Here is a 15,673-nt window from a genome sequence, read left to right on the forward strand (position 1 = left end):
TTGAAGGGGAAGGACCGAAGTGAGACTTCATTTAAAATGTCGTCACCTTTTATAACTTCGGCGTAGCCGCCTGGTGATGAACAACCAAAGCACTGAGTTGCAAAAACCCCTCAAAAGTTGTAAGATTTTTCTTTCGTCCGTTTGGTCTTGGAGAATACAAGGCCCAGTGGCCAAGTTACTTCCCGGATACGACGGTATCGTCCACGCCTCTCTGCTTCGTCTGTCCTTCTGACAAGAGCATACGTGCGCTATTCAGACTACTTTTATGGGCGAAGCACCTTAGGACCTCGCTTTGTATGTGGTTTGTCCATTGCCATCCGTGTACACAGCGTTGCGCATGCGCGAGGAGCATTGGATAGCATTAAATAGGATTGGATAGGATTGGATTGGATTGGAATAAATGGAATTGTATCGGATTCGATTAGATTGGAATTTTATATACTGTACACACGCGTTGTCACTGATTTACATGTGCGAGTGGGCAATGCCACGGGTGATTTATAGTAAGAACGATCCCCAGTGCTTCGCCCACTCGTCATGATTCAGTTCGTGGATATGCGTGAATTGTTTTATTTTTTGAGGACCGCCTTAGCTTTACTAGCGGGCGGGTGAGTGTGTAGGAAATAAAAGGGAGATGTGGAGGTAGGTAGGCGGCGCCAGCACGATCTGACGAGGATGAGGATCAGCTGCGTCGAAGGCTCGCTCATTGCGTTGTATTGATTCCAAAGAATCTGGGTCCTGCTTTCCCTCCTGCCACCGGCCCTCTACAAGGACGAGAGGTTGGCGTTTCCCAACAACGGTGCCTGGGAGCTACGGAACAGCCAAGTCTACAAGTCTGACAGCACAACCTGGGGGACTGCTGGGAACACTTCACTGTACTTCTCGCCACCCGACATTGTTAAGCTTGTCTCACCTTGCCGTCATTTAGCAGAAGACTGGGAATGACGGCGGAACCACCGGCCAAACCCAGCAAATGGAGGCCTTCTGATGACCCCGGATGCGTGCTGGAAGAGCAGCGGAAAGCTTCCCCCAAGCTGCAGGTGCTTTCCGTGGGGCCTGGCCGCGCCAGGAAGAGTTCCCCATCTTACAGCCCGCTGAAGAACATTGCCGAAAGTGTTCTCGGCATCGTGACCCAGTGCATGACAGGCCAAAATGTCCCCAAGAGGTGCAACCCGTCAACGATTGTTAACATTTTGCAGAAGCTGAACGCCAAGCTGGGTGGCACCAACAACACCACTCCGGCCGTCAAGACCATAATTTTCAAGAACCCGGTCATGACCATTGGAGCCGACGTCACTCAGCCAGCTCTGACGGAAATGAGCAGGCCCTCTGCTGCAGCCGCCGTAGCCAGCTTGGACCGTCTCGCCTTCCGCTATGTGTGCACGTTCTGCATACAGAAGCAGAGCACGGTCGCCACAGCGCGCATCGAGGTCATTGAGGACATGAAGTACATCGCCAGGGAACTACTGCTCGGCTTCTACAGGATCAACAAAGGCGTCAAGCCAGCGAACATCTTCTACCGGGACGGCGTGAGTGAGGGGCAGTTCAGCCAGGTGCAGCAGCACGAGGTCGTCTCTTTGCAAGCGGCCTACAGTAAGTTTCATCCTGACTATGAGCCAGTTATCACCTTCCTCGACATCCGGATGAGGCAGCACCACACCCGCTTCATGCAGAGGGACCCCCGAGATGGCTGCGAGAAGTTCGACGATGCCCCGGTGGGCGCCGTGGTGTACACGTTCGTCACGCACACGGTCGACTTTGGCCTCTTCCTCTGTTCCCACTTCGGCATTCAAGGCAAGAGCCTGCCAGCATACTACTAGGTCCCCTGGGACGACAACGACTTCTATGGGGACACCCTGCAGAGGGTGATTGTTTGCCTGTGCCACACGTACACGTACACCCGGCTACTGCGCCCACAGTGTGACCAAGAGGGCCAGGGGCTATGTGGACGCCCGCTCGGAGGGCTCCGACTGCGGGAGCAGCTGGAATACTTCCATGCCGTCAAGAGGTTAAGCTGACGGAGAACAAAATGTTTTTTTTTAATTGGCTGCAGGGCACCCTCTGTGGCCTGTGGTTTCTGTTGACGCGTGACAGTTACGTATAGCGTCCATGCTCCTGCTCATGGCTTGATATGGTTGTCAGCTAGCTACGCAGTGCAGCGTATATCAATTATGCGCTAATTATTTATTGGTTTTCCACATGGTGCGATGAATGTCTTTTGCACACTAAAATCTCCCGTTAAGATCAGTTTAGTTTGTCTTACTCAATTCACCCAAGCGAAAGAAAAAAAGGCGCACTGCTGCTGATACCGTCTTGCACGAAGTGGTTAGTGTCGCATATGCAGTATCATATAGGTGTGGTATGCTAGCCACCTTAGCAGTTTGCGAGGTGTGGGATATCATGCGAATTCCAATAGGAAACGTCACCAGTCCTGCCTGAGCATTTCTACACACCTTGCCAGTTTCCGGCTGTTGAAACTAGCACTTGGCGTATCCGGGAGAGAAGCCAGGGCACAGAGATACGATTTTCTGGAAGTAGAATCGTACCTGAGGGAGCCGTGTTCCTCTTCCACCTTCTGGAAGAAGAACACGTTTTTGTTGTTTTCTAACCATAAAAAACACATGAAGAAAGCGCTATTCCTACATCCGCATGGTTTCACTGTTCTGACAGAAGTGTGGGCGACCAGTATGAGATTGAAACTGGGACGAGCCATGCGCGTGCGGCTTGGAATATTTTTTAAGTGTATTCTTTTTTTTCTCTTGCCGTCGCTGCTTTTAAGAAGATATACAGCGCACACACCACACTGTTTTGCGATAAAAATACACTACCTGGACAGCAGCCTATCTGAACTTCTGTGTATACGCTATAGTATCACTATCATAGCGATTTGATCGCTATAAATTTATTCAATGATACATAGCGTCGATGAGCAACCTCGCAAACACTTCTAAACGCAAAGCAAACCTGGTGCATGTTTTAGGAAAAAATGCGAGTACAGAGAAAAAAGGTGAGGGCAGATTTGTTAATACTAATTAGACGTAGCATTAATTTAACGAGAAATCACGCTTAATTAAGGGATGCAAAACACTGTTGGCCGACAATTTTGTCAGCTAGGTTGGTAGAGTTCGTTTGAGCCGCTTTTAAACCTTACCGCCTCATCTGGCCCTGGAAACTATTTAATAGTGAGGCGCTCCGAGGAGAGGCCAGAAAGCACCGCGTGGAAAATCATCTTTCTCGAAACGAGTGTAAAACCGGAAGGGCATACTTTACATTGCTGAATAGTCGGGAATTACGTCAGGACAGCCCCTCAGTAGTATATATGTTAACTGTGTTACAATGCCTCTCTTTTGTGATAGAGATGGTCGTGCTAAGGTGGCATGTTTTGTCTAGTTATTTGTCTTTTGGTATGGCTATCAAAATTTGCAGATAGTAAGAAGGCGCACTGACGTTACTCCTTAAAATTGTGGAGCTACTATGCCTTTTGGGTCACGCCAACAGAGAAGGCGACGTGCCACGGGATTCAGTTTACTTTGAAAAACGGCGGTGCTTTGTTACCCCTCCTTTTTGCTGGCATTTCTACCAGTATTTTTCTCTAATTTCAGGTATACTTTCGTTGCTTGGATACCCAATGCAGAATGACTGAGTAAACAAAGTTAATGGTTTGGTATAGTTTCGAGAGCTAAATAAGAATTCAGATCAAAAGTACAGGATATGGGAGGGGGGGGGGCAACTTCGTAGAGGCATTTTTGGTGAGCTTGGGGTTTCTAGATATTGGACATTAAAGGGGCGTCATGGCGTTCTCTAGGTCACAGCGAAAAGAATTGTTGCAGTAGTTACAGAGCCATTTAGCAGTGTCCAGACGCCGTCATTGCAGGGACACTCAAGACAAAACCTAAGTTGGTATAAATAGATAGATTAGCACCGTCAGAAAGCGCATATACCAGTCTCTGGGGCAGTACTTTCAAAATAGTTCCTCAAAGAATAAAAAAATGAAGCTGTCAGTCGCCCAGAAGAGATTCCGTAAACGGCGACTGAGCGGATGCGCCAAGAGTCACGTGACAAACAACAGACCCAGAAGCGCGCACACAAGCTGTCAAAAAAACCTTAAAATCTTATTTGCGCGTTAACTTTCATAATTCATGAGCTTTTTTAAATGTGCAGGTATAATTCAAGCCATGCCGAAATTCGCAAGCAAGACCCGCCGCAGTGGTTCAGTGGCTAAGGCGTTGTGCTGCCGAGAACGAGAACGTGGGTTCGATTCCCGGCCGCGGCGGCCGCTTTTCTGATGGAGACGAAAAGCAAAAACGCCCGTGTGTACGAGATTTCGGCGCACGTTAAAGATACCCAGGTGTCAAAATTAATCCGCTCATCGCCTGCGTTGCGTCGCCGCGTTGAACCCTACAATAAATCAATGAAATTCGCAAGCTCCCAAGCCGCGGCGCCGGAGGCGGTTGGGATGGATATTGCAGGTTCAGGGTTGTCACATGGTTGTTATCTCCTTGTTTACATCATGGCGGCAAGTAACTCGACGGCCTTCCACGGTTCCGCTCTTCTAAGGACAGTAAGTGGCGTCTGATAGAACAAGCTTTTTGCTTCCTCACGTAGCTCTGTCAGCCCGAACTAAGTTTTGCAGCCATCCAGGCGGCCGAAGCTGTGTGTGTGTTGTGGTCGCGAAGAAATGCGACGACGCGTGCTCCTGCTGGTCGATTGTGCTTAGTATGTTGGAATTATCACTAGCGACGATTCAACACCGCACCAGGTATATAGAGTGTGTGCGATCTTTCAAAAACGTGCTCGGCTTGCGCCGGAGTGAAGCGACTTCGCCCCCGTAAATTGCAAGAAGCGAGTGCTACCGTTACGACGGACAGGAGGCAGTCGATCGCCTGTTAATTTCGCGCTTCAGTCTCAAAGCGGATGCCGTGACGATGTATTTGTACGAAACCATTTCTTATTGCCTTGAAGTTGAAAATGTTTGCGTCAAACCTGGTCTTTTGATTCATTGCGTTGTGTGCTGCTATGCTTCCACTACGGTGCGTATTTAGGTAAAATGAAATTTGTATCCTGGTATGCACGTTTTTCATTTTATACTGGCACCGATGCGCTTGTTAGTAGTGGTATGGACGCTCGTAATAGCTCTAGGCACACTTCTGACAGATAGGCTAATAGGCAACCCGCTTTGCAAAACATTCAACAGATGCCGCCAAAAGCGTTACCATATCGCGACGAAAAACAGTCGAAGCTTTCTACTAAAACTCACGTCGCGGTGCCGACGTAGCACGCTACAAAAATTTAGTGTTGCGCGCTGTTACAAGTTAAACTAACATATGGCGCCACGTTGTCAAGTCGAGTGTATCGAAGCAACTAAAACCCGACTATCCATAACGAGAATGCAAATCAAAAGAGCGCCCCTGTCTTCGTCCTCGCTGCGGTTGTGCTCTCCGTTAGTTGTGTAGGTAACGTAAAAGACCGCGCGGCCCATTCACATTATTTAACCACCATCTCACGTCCAAGGCGGCACCAAGATTGACGCACACAGAGTGGCAGGTAGGGCGGGAGAGTTTTGTTGTACGCGCCGAGTGCGCGACCAGTGGCTCCTCCGGCCGCGATGATTCCCTCGGTATGTTAGAGTTTCCTGCTATACCGCACCGGACTCAGTTTACGTCACGACCCGTCATTAAATGGTGCAAAAAATGAAATGCGTTTTTTAATTGGTAATTTCTCGGCAAGTAAAGCCTCTTTCAGCGCTGAATAAACGATGAGAGGGCTTTGGGGCAGTTGAACTTTCGTCTCAGCCCAAGTTGCGGTCAGTGTCCCTTTAAAAAGTGCCGTATTCCGACGAAGGCCCTAGCCACGACCCCGTGGCAAATGCCGTTCCATAATTATATTGCTCACGACGCAACAGACAGCATGCGAAAATGTTCTCCGTTTTTATTTCGCGGCGTTAATGCAAGTTTGGTGCGTGCTCGAACAGTCCACAGAAAACCGTACGTATGCCATACCTAAACGTAAAATTATTACATTTGTCCGAATAAGTTTGCAATGTGCCGCAACACAACTGTGAAAAAAAGTTTTTAAAAAACTATAAGTCCTTCTAGAGCTGCAAATTTACTTCTTAATTTACTTTAAAAGAAAGACAGGAAAGCAGCCTGTGATCAACCATGTTCACTTTGTGTGCCCAGCTAGCAGTGTACCTACTCGTTTCTGCTTTTGCTCTTTATAAACTTCAGTCGCAGTGCCATCACTCGACATAAAGCAGTTGTTCACTCAGTATACATAGGGACGTCTTTCTCGCTATTTTTTTCCAGTGGGCCGATACCCCTCAGCCTAGAGTAAAAGGCGGCTCCCACACATGTTCGACAGTGCGGGGTAGAGCGCCTGTCAGGTCGGTGCAGTTTTCGCAGTGAACCACACACGCATATTAAGCGGAGCGTATATGTCGCCATGGCAGACGACGAAAAAAGAAAGTGAAACGTAATAATGACGGAGGAGACACTGATTAAGGCCCTCCACTGCAATTAGGGGAATGGCCGTCCTTTGTTTCATTAGCGGCACTGTCTTCGACGCGGGCTGATTGCCGGAGCCCAAAATTATTAACTTCCCAAAGTGGCTGCGGGTGGGCGCTTCAGGTCATGAGCGCTACCGGCTGGCGTCAGTCGGGAATATGGGCGAGATGAAGGCAAGTCAAGCCGAGCCGAGACGGGAAACAAATTGGCTGCGCGATGACGCAAGCGCCGCCGCAGGGTGAAAAACCCAATCTCCGTGCTGCGAGGATTCAAACCGCGTGTCGCTTGTCATGCCCGATTTCGGGCGCGAGTGTTGCATGCGGACGGCTTGCGCTGCGGACTCACGGCGCAAACCTAATTAACTCACTCGGCGCTCGCGCGCGCCGCTCTTGATAATCACGCGTGCGGTTCTGACTGCACTCTGTTCGGGGGGAACGCCACTTGGGTAGTTCAGTTTTTCACCAGCTCATGCGGAGCAACCTTCGGGCCAGGTATTTCCATCTCAGCAAAAGAACGAAATGGAATGAAGACATCAGTGAATGCCTTAAGCCATGTCGTGTACTCAGTCGTAATATGATGCCCATGCGCAATAGAATCTAAAATGACTTCTGTATCTCGGGGTTGTGAGGGAACAGGACCTGAGAGTGACCACGAGCCAGCAGCGTGAAATATGAAGTGGACCAAGTTGTTTTTGTGTGAATAGACGCCATCATCTTCTTCAAAAGAGAACCCTCCTCCCTATAATACTAACCATGGTTAGTATTATAAATGGCTACGCTTTATTATTTCAGGGCATACATTTTGTAGCGTTTGTTCCCAAAATTACTTTAAAAAGTGAGTGTAGAGAACACAGAGCTGACATTGGAGGATACCAACTGGAAGTTCCCTTCTATTCTTGTTTCTTTTTTGTAGTTGTCTTCATCCAAACAGCGGTCTGTGAAAGAAAGAAGCATTAGCATTCATTCGCTTTCCCGCATGCGTACTGACGCAGCACGCCTGCCATCCCTTCCCCACTCTGCTACTCCATCCAGACGCAGATATCAGCGCCATTAGCGATGGTAGTAGTGCTAATTCGGGATCCAGTAAGGGGCAACTAGCCACAACAACCGTACGCCTCCGGAGGTTAGCACATAACCGACAGCTGTGAGCGCTCCGATACCAGTGACGCTGATTTTCAGCGAACTGAATTATGGAAGTTAGCCGCCAAAACAGTCTTCATACAAAGAATAGGAATACAAGGCTAAACAGCACTCGTCGCATGGCTGAGTCAAGGTAAGAATGGCAGCGCATTGGAATATTGTGCAAAGGGGAAAAATGGATACGACCGGCAAAGGCGTTCTACGCTCAAGGTTGCGCTAGGCCCAGTGAAAATGCCAATCACTCGATTTCCCCTTCAGCCCAGGGGGCCGGACGCATTCCGGCGAGGGGACGCACTCCCGGCGAAGAGAGCGTCTCTCGAATCTCTGGGGCAAGGGAGTCATCAATCTCTGACCGGACCGACTGCCGAAGCGAGCGACCGGCAATCAGCAAACGGCAACGCAACCAATGCGCCCGCTGCACTCGATCTGAATTATTTATGCCGCCGGAACCTCCAGTGGAAAGCTTTGTTTCGTGCATCTCTTCACGGGGAGAGGCTGGCGGCAGCGACGGATAGTGCCGGGTCCAGATCGAAATTGGAAAGAGGCCCCGAATTGTGCAAGTCGACAGAGATTGGATGGTGTCTCGCCCCAACAAAGGGAAAAAAATCATACGAAATAATGCAAGTAACTGAAGTGACAGCTAGTCGTCGATCGACATGATTTATTCGCAGCAAGAATGTTAGTAATCCATTCTTTTTTTAGTCACCGAAACACTTTCGGCCGGTTGCTCGAAATGAGGGACCAATTTTTCGGCCCGTGCAGAGCCAATCCTTCCGCAAACATTTTACTTCGGCTTGTTATACGCACGCTCTCCCACAGCGAGGATAAGAGAGTGACCCGCTGGAGGCGAACACATCAGGTTCGAAAATTTGCTGTGTATAATTCAATGCGAATGCTTTTACAAGGGAAGCTTTTCTTTTGTTTTTCTCCCGGTTTCCCACGGAGCTCCTGCATCTGCCATTCCAGCCTGGCGCTGGGTTTTATCTGACACCAAGTAACGCTCCAGGGGAAGTTACGCCAGATAACGCTAGCCTCCCCGAACCGCATAAGAGGGGCCGGGCGGGAAAGCCTCGGTTCCTGCGTGTAGCACGTTATCTGCGCTTGATGCTGGTGGGGCCTCCGCCAGGAAGACTGAAACTTTGAACATTTATCGTCCCGTCTCGTATCTGTCGATGCACTCGCCACTGTTCACCATTACGAAAAATCAGCACCTATGTTAAGCACAATAACACAAAAAATGGCCGCGTATCTGCTCCTCTCGTTACAAACGTCAATGAAATACGGTAGTCGACTAGCGCCCCATCCAAGTAAATGCCTCCTTTCTCTTTCCCGGTCACCTCTCATTCTGTTCCTCTCCGGTCTCGTTCTTCCCAAGATAACACGCTAGAGGTTTGCTCAAGTCGGAAAAAGGTTCACAGCGCGGGAGACGAGGACGACGAAGAACACAGGACAAGAGCTGACAGTCAGCGTTTTTCCTGTGTTCTTCGTCGTCCTCGTCTCCCGCGCTGTGAACCTCTTTCCAAAATGAATTACCAACACGCCCAAACTTCCACCCTACTGAGTTGCTCAAGTCAATTTAAATTTACCGCGTTCCACTGCTCCAAGTCGGGTGCCTCGATGCCAGCGCTGCCGCTTCGCGGAGACGCGCGTGAATCGAGGCACCCTACTACAACGTCTATAGAACCACGTTGCCCTACTCCACGAGCGTGCCAAGCAGAACGTGGAACCTATCTAGTGAAGGCTTTCGTTGCGTTTGCCGTTTGATTTCTTAAATGCCGCCAGAAGCTATAGTAGCGCTGGCAACAGCAGGCGACGCTTTTCTGCAGTTGATGTAGTATTTCATTTGCTATCGCAAAAACCAAGCATCCATTATTTTTTTAATATAGGAACACTACGAATATTACTTATGTATTGATTTTGTGCGTAATGTCTTGTTCTTGTTCAACAATGTTGACAAGTATAGAAGATTGCCACCGGACTTAGACGTTCAGATTTGGCTGCGGGTATATAAGACTATTGCTCAGTATCCATTTTACTTTGGCGGGGTGGCTGAATCGAGTCACAGACAGACAGACAGACAGACAGACAGACAGACAGACAGACAGACAGACAGACCAAAATTTCTGCGTTTTAGTAGCCCAAGAAAGACGATCGTCTTTCAAAATGCCACATGCAAGTTCATTTCAACACATGGATACCAGGATAAAAGCTTCGCGTTACTTCTATTCACACCTATGCGTTACGTCGACGCCCCCTCCCCGTCGACGCCCCCTCCTCGTCCCCGCGCGTGCGACACGCAGAAAGCAGCGTTATCAGGTGTTAGACAAAAACCCAGCGGCGCACAGGGCAAGAATGCCAGCAGCAACAGCTCCGCGGAAAACCTGTAGAGGATCCATAGCAAGCTTCGCTTTAAAATTGGACTGCCTGTTTGACAGCAACAAACTCGGCTGAAGACTATTTTGACCGCAAAATCTGGTGCGCAGAATTGTTCACTTTCTGATTGTTGCATACTCTGGCAAACCATGCATGTATCTTCCTTCGAGAACTTTTTAAAGTATGTCTAGGAAAAATCCAGAGTGGTAACACAGCCGTGCGTGTAACATAGACTGTCTAAACAAGCGTTAATACACGAATGTAGCTACGGCCTCCTTGATCGAGGCTAAGCAGATTTTTTATAACCACCTACTTCTGCCGCTGTGCCGTCTGTAGAAACTGTAACCAGCTTGCGAGAGAAGCAAGACGAGCAAGACGAGCAAGCACCTTTCCGAAACATTTAAAAGATGAATTTTTGCGCCAATCTGCTACCGAAAGCGACACCCGATAAATTCAACAGGGCTATCACCGCACCCCGGACGCGACCGTACAGTCGTATGCCAGCGTCTTGTAAGCCGTTCTTCGTCGCCAGCAACGATGAAAAGAAACTAACAGGACGCTGCAAGCAATGCACTGCAAGCTATGCAGTGAAGCTAATCACACGACAGCAGGAGTATCTGCAAACATTATTCGGTTCCAGAAGCGGAAGCAGGTCACGGAGAGCATATTACCTACAGCATCTCTTATTGCCAGCGCCAAGATAATTGACTACCGGACGACTCCTCGGCGAAGCTTATGTTCTCACTTATGTTCGTTAAGAGAAATATCTGAATGTCCTTGTTTTTCGGTTCTGAATTCAGATCAACCATCTCATTTATTGTTTCATACCATAATAAAACCAAATATGGGACTTCCCAAAATTACCGGTGCTGTTTTCTTGCCACTTATACTAAAAACATCAGCTTTCCCATCCGTTTTGAGGTACATTTGCTGCTGGCGTTTCGTACGGCAGAACCGATAGAATGGAATGGCTTCCACCAGCCCCTTCAGGAGCGGGAGTGCACCATGTTTGTGCATTCCGGGTAGTTGAACGCCCGACTACCAATATTCGACTCTCCCGCCACCACCGCCATGGCGCCGGCCACCGTACGGCGTAGGCATGGAAGAAAGAAAGCTTGGCCTAGGACTAAGGCCGCTGTGCCCGACTGAAGCGAAGCTAATGGTCACCATTTTTGACGCTTTGAATTGCTGTCAAACATAGCACGCTATATCCGCTATTACAACGATATTCCCGCTTCCTTTAGTTAAAAACAAACATTTCCGTCTTGTGAAGAAGCCCACAGAGAATAGACCACGCCAGTATTCCCTGCCTCCACTGCGGGCCGGCATGCGTGCCACTCGGCGAGCGGGTGAAACTGGTCTCTGTGCGAGTGTTTCGTCAGTGCAATGTGCGCATGTCTCGTTCGTACACATTTCTGCGCCAACAGGTGCGAACTCCGTCAACTCCAAACAAACACACACCCCACCCCACGAGACCCCATACTCTATAGCCCCGTGTGCAAACACTGCGATCAACGTGCTACTCTCTATCACATGGTCTAGGAGTGCCAGAATAACCCAGACTTGAATCCAATTCCCAGTCCTACGTACGAGCAGTGGGAGAGTGAACTTGCCAGATCGTACCCGAATAGGCATAGATCTATGGCTGGCCGAAAGGGCGGAGACGGCGGGTAGCACCAAGAAGGAAGGTAGCACCACGGAGTCCTTACTAAGGACCCCGCCCACCGTCCCGCTCTTCAGTCGAATACTGTTTTCCTCCTCCTCCTCCTCCTCCTCCTCCTCCTCCTCCTCCTCTTTCAATGCATTTGCTGTACGCGGAAGTATACCCGGACTACGCACTCTTGCGCGCAAATGCCGACGCGCAAGTACGTCGTAGAATACGCGCCTCGGCGGTTGTGATGTTATTCGGTTAGTGCATCGCATAGCAACTTCCAAGCAATCCTTGGCCCTGAGCGTGCCTCCGATGTCTGGGACACTTCGCTCCAGATGTTGCCAGACAAGTTCCGGGGCTGTCTAAAGCTACCCATGAAATGTCTACCCACCGGCGAACCAGAAATTAGATAACAGCAAAGCTCACATTTGGCGTTTACTACAAACGAACACTTTCCCCAACCCAGCCCGTCTTACCCACGTACACCCAAGTCTCTACCCAACCGCAGCCTGCCGCCTGTGCGGTAAACACGCCATCCTATCTCACATAATAAGGGCATGCCCCAGGGTCCGTTCCCACTAATCACGTCTGAAGAGCACTGGGAGGCCGCGCTCCGCAGCTCCGATCCGGAACTTCAGGTCCGGATAATCGACAGGGCTGAAGAGGTCGCTAGCGAGTGGATGACACCGGCTACAAGCGCGATCTGAATGGCATTAACCGAAATAAAGTTTTTCTGTCTGTCTGTCTGTCTGTCTGTCTGTCTTTCAAGGCGCTTCATCTTTTCTCTCGCTGCCAAGAACATCACACCAGCGCTCTGTTTTCGCAGTAGCACAGCTGGCATGAGTGGCGTGACCCACAGAGGGAGGGAACAACCCACGCCGCTGCCAACTGGTTAATTGCTACAAGTGGCCTTGATAATACAGCCGGGACGTGCCCCCCTAAAATAATATGTGCAACACAAAAGCTGTTAATAGACAGCTTCACTACATATTTTGATGATGATGTGATGATTGTAGGGTTTAACGCGCCGACGCAACGCAGGCGATGAGGCGCGCCGTAGTGGAGGGCTCCGGATTAATTTCGACCACCTGGGGATCTTTAACGTGCGCCGAAATCTCGTACACACGGGTGTTTTTGCTTTTCGCCTCCATCAGAAAAGAGGCCGCCGGGGCAGGGAATCGAACCCGCGACCTCGTGCTCAGCAGCGCAACGCCTTAGCCACTGAGCCACCGCGGCGGGTTTCACTACATATTTTGAACGGAAAACTTTGTTTCGAACCTCCGTTTCGTATGTTTGCATTTAAGACAGGAATTCGGGCCTGTCGTTGACACGGGTCAGGGGACGGTGGGTAGTCGCACCGGCGCATGTGACCGCTGAGAGGAAAATCCTGAAGAGTCATGTACAGGTGCCATCAAAAGTAATTGGAGCACGGGAGTGGTGGCCGAACCGCATAGGAGCGCCATGTAGCTGCACTGGCGGTAAACTAAAGAAGCAGAACACGCATGCGTGCCTGCCGACACCGGTAGCCCCCCTGTACTTCTCAACCTTCCTTTAAGGCGGCTTTGAGCGTTGTTCGCAGCATACTGGTCTCGGCGATGGCGCTGATAGCAGACCCACCTAAAAATATTAGAAAAGAAAAATTGTCACTTCAGATCCCTGTCATTGCGGCGCTTCTCCAGCAGCTCGCGTGCGCTGAAAGTGTGTGAGCGACGCTGCCGGATACCGCCTCTGCTATCAGCGCCATCTCTGAGACCAGTATGCTGCGAATGATGCTCGAAGCTGCGTTAAAAGTGGGTTGCGAAATATAGGTGGGCTATCACCGTCGGCAGGCGCGCATGCGTGTTCTGCTCCTTTCGTTTAACGAAAGCTACACGGTGTAGCTACACGGTGCTCCTATGCGGGTCGGACACAGCTCCCACGGTCCAGTTACTTCTGACGGCACCTGTACATCATTTGCGCGAACGTTCTGTTTCTGTTGTTCTTTGCTCACGCTTTCGTGCGTGAGTGCGCACGCGCTACCAATTTATTGTTACAACAGAGTATCAATACAACGACCCATCTGCAAAGCAAGATTACAGTGTAACTAGGGTCGTATACTTAACTGTCAAATTGTAACTTAGTGAGGTTATTTTTCAAGGACGTGTGTATAAACAATTATTCTCCACCGCTTTAAGTGTCTTGCAATTTTATTGAACGTTTCTGAAGAGCTTGTAAAACTAAAAACTATATAAAAAAACAGCGAATACGATTTTCGAACGGAACAAACGTGATAATGGGCACAAAGAGGTCGCGTTAATATGTAGATATTATGCCATGATTAAAATTATTAACGATGAGCTAATTTCCCAAATAGGACATGAAATCTAATTATCCGTCTTCTTATGTATATTGCCGCTGCAAACTGGGGAAAGAGCATTAAAAAAGGCTTTGCTAAAGAAGGGCGCGTGAAATGAACCAAGTGTCGGAGCGCGGCCGTGGTCGGAACATCTTGGTTAACTCGCTACGGGCGCCAAAGAGGCAGCAGGTCGGCGGAATATTACATCAGCTCTCGGACTCCGCAAAAAGCAAATGCAACATGCACAATGGGTGCCGTTTCTTCTCCACATGCGCTGCCGATAAAAAAGCAGTTATTCATGAGGCTTCGGTTCAAAACACTCGTCGTAATTAAGTCACAGACAGAGCCCACATCATATTCGAACACGGTTAGCCCTCCCGGCGTTTACAAGTACCTGAGAGCCTGCACCTTGGACTTGCGATACGAAACTAAATTAGGGAGGCACCTTTCTATGCATATTTAATCCCAATTCCGAACCGTTTTTCTTTATCTTGTTCGTCTTTACCTGGTCTCTTCTTAATGTTCTACGTAATTGGCCCGTGCTCGCGCTGGCATTTGGATAAACGCAATTTGCAGAACCACGCGTTACTTATTCCTTCACATAAAAAAGCACCGCAGCGCCTTGGGGCGACTAATGTATCTTCCAACTTTATTAGATTTCTTGTCTTGATAAAGGACCATAATGTCAAGGCTACACCTCTCATGCACCGTGCTACTCTCTTTTGTTTCACCTGCTTTGTTCGATGCTTCCCCTTTATTCTTAGACGATAGAACGCGGCGTGTTCCCCATGGCGAGCAGCCTGGACAAGCTATGTCTTTAAATTCTGCACCTGAATAAGACTCGCTTAGAGGTGACAAGGTTCCAAGGAAATGTCACTGTATTAGCTCTGAAACAGCACTTCGTAAAGTTTACCGAGAGCATCATGAAGGGCTGTTCGAGCCTTGCCTCTCCTGTTAAACTTCTTGACAAGAGAGAGACAGAGAGAGAGAGAGAGAGAGAGAGAGAGAGAGAGAGAGAGAGAGAGAGAGAGAGAGAGAGAGAGAGAGAGAGAGAGAGAGAGAGAGAGAGAGAGAGAGAGAGAGAGAGAGAGAGAGAGACGGTGTTTAATGAAGTCTGGTGATGTTAGCCGGGATAGAAATGCCTAACTTGTTACGCCGATAATGACGTGATGAAGATGGTGGGGAGGATGTTGAAAAAGTGGATCCGCACAGAGGCGTTGCGTTTCGCTATTTCCAGAGGCTGGTCTAGGCCGTGTGTTGCAGCTATGAGATCAGAGCTTTTGTAGCCCGTAAAGCAGGTTTGATACATGCCCACGGACCTAAGCCGTCCTTCAGTTGTATGTCCACGGAAAGCGGCAGTCCCAAAGACACAGCGAAGGGCCCATTTTGTGCACTAAATAGAGCACATTCACAGAGCAGGTGCTGCAGGTTTTCTCGCACATCGCAGTGTGGACAGAGTGACGACGTAGTCCGTTTCAACTTAAATACGAAGTTGCGCGTGTAAGCGACATTCAGGCTTCAGCCGCATGCGCTGTAGAATTGCTTCTTGCCGCTTGGAAAGTCCTGGTGGCATTTTGAATTTGTAGTTTCAACCAACTGAATATAGCGATGCGTAATGATGTGATAGGTCAGCCCAGGTTGAACGCTGCATGTTCCATGCCACGCTACATGC

The 15,673-nt window shown here is 49.3% G+C and overlaps 1 protein-coding gene across 1 annotated transcript; it reads left to right on the forward strand.

Moving 5' to 3' along the window:
* Positions 1-941: 941 nt before the first annotated feature.
* Positions 942-1,820, forward strand: LOC144159745 (protein argonaute-2-like). Its single transcript, XM_077691445.1, has one exon. It carries the CDS (start codon positions 942-944, stop codon positions 1,818-1,820), a length of 879 nt encoding a protein of 292 aa, XP_077547571.1.
* Positions 1,821-15,673: the final 13,853 nt, after the last annotated feature.

This window comes from Haemaphysalis longicornis, unplaced genomic scaffold (genome assembly GCF_048455015.1).
Source record: "Haemaphysalis longicornis isolate Haplotype H1 unplaced genomic scaffold, Haemaphysalis longicornis Haplotype H1 scaffold_1, whole genome shotgun sequence".
NCBI lineage: Eukaryota > Metazoa > Arthropoda > Arachnida > Ixodida > Ixodidae > Haemaphysalis > Haemaphysalis longicornis.

Bases quoted from the DNA above. Each gene is read 5' to 3' on its own strand.
- LOC144159745 (XM_077691445.1), top strand. From the start codon at position 942: ATGACGGCGGAACCACCGGCCAAACCCAGCAAATGGAGGCCTTCTGAT.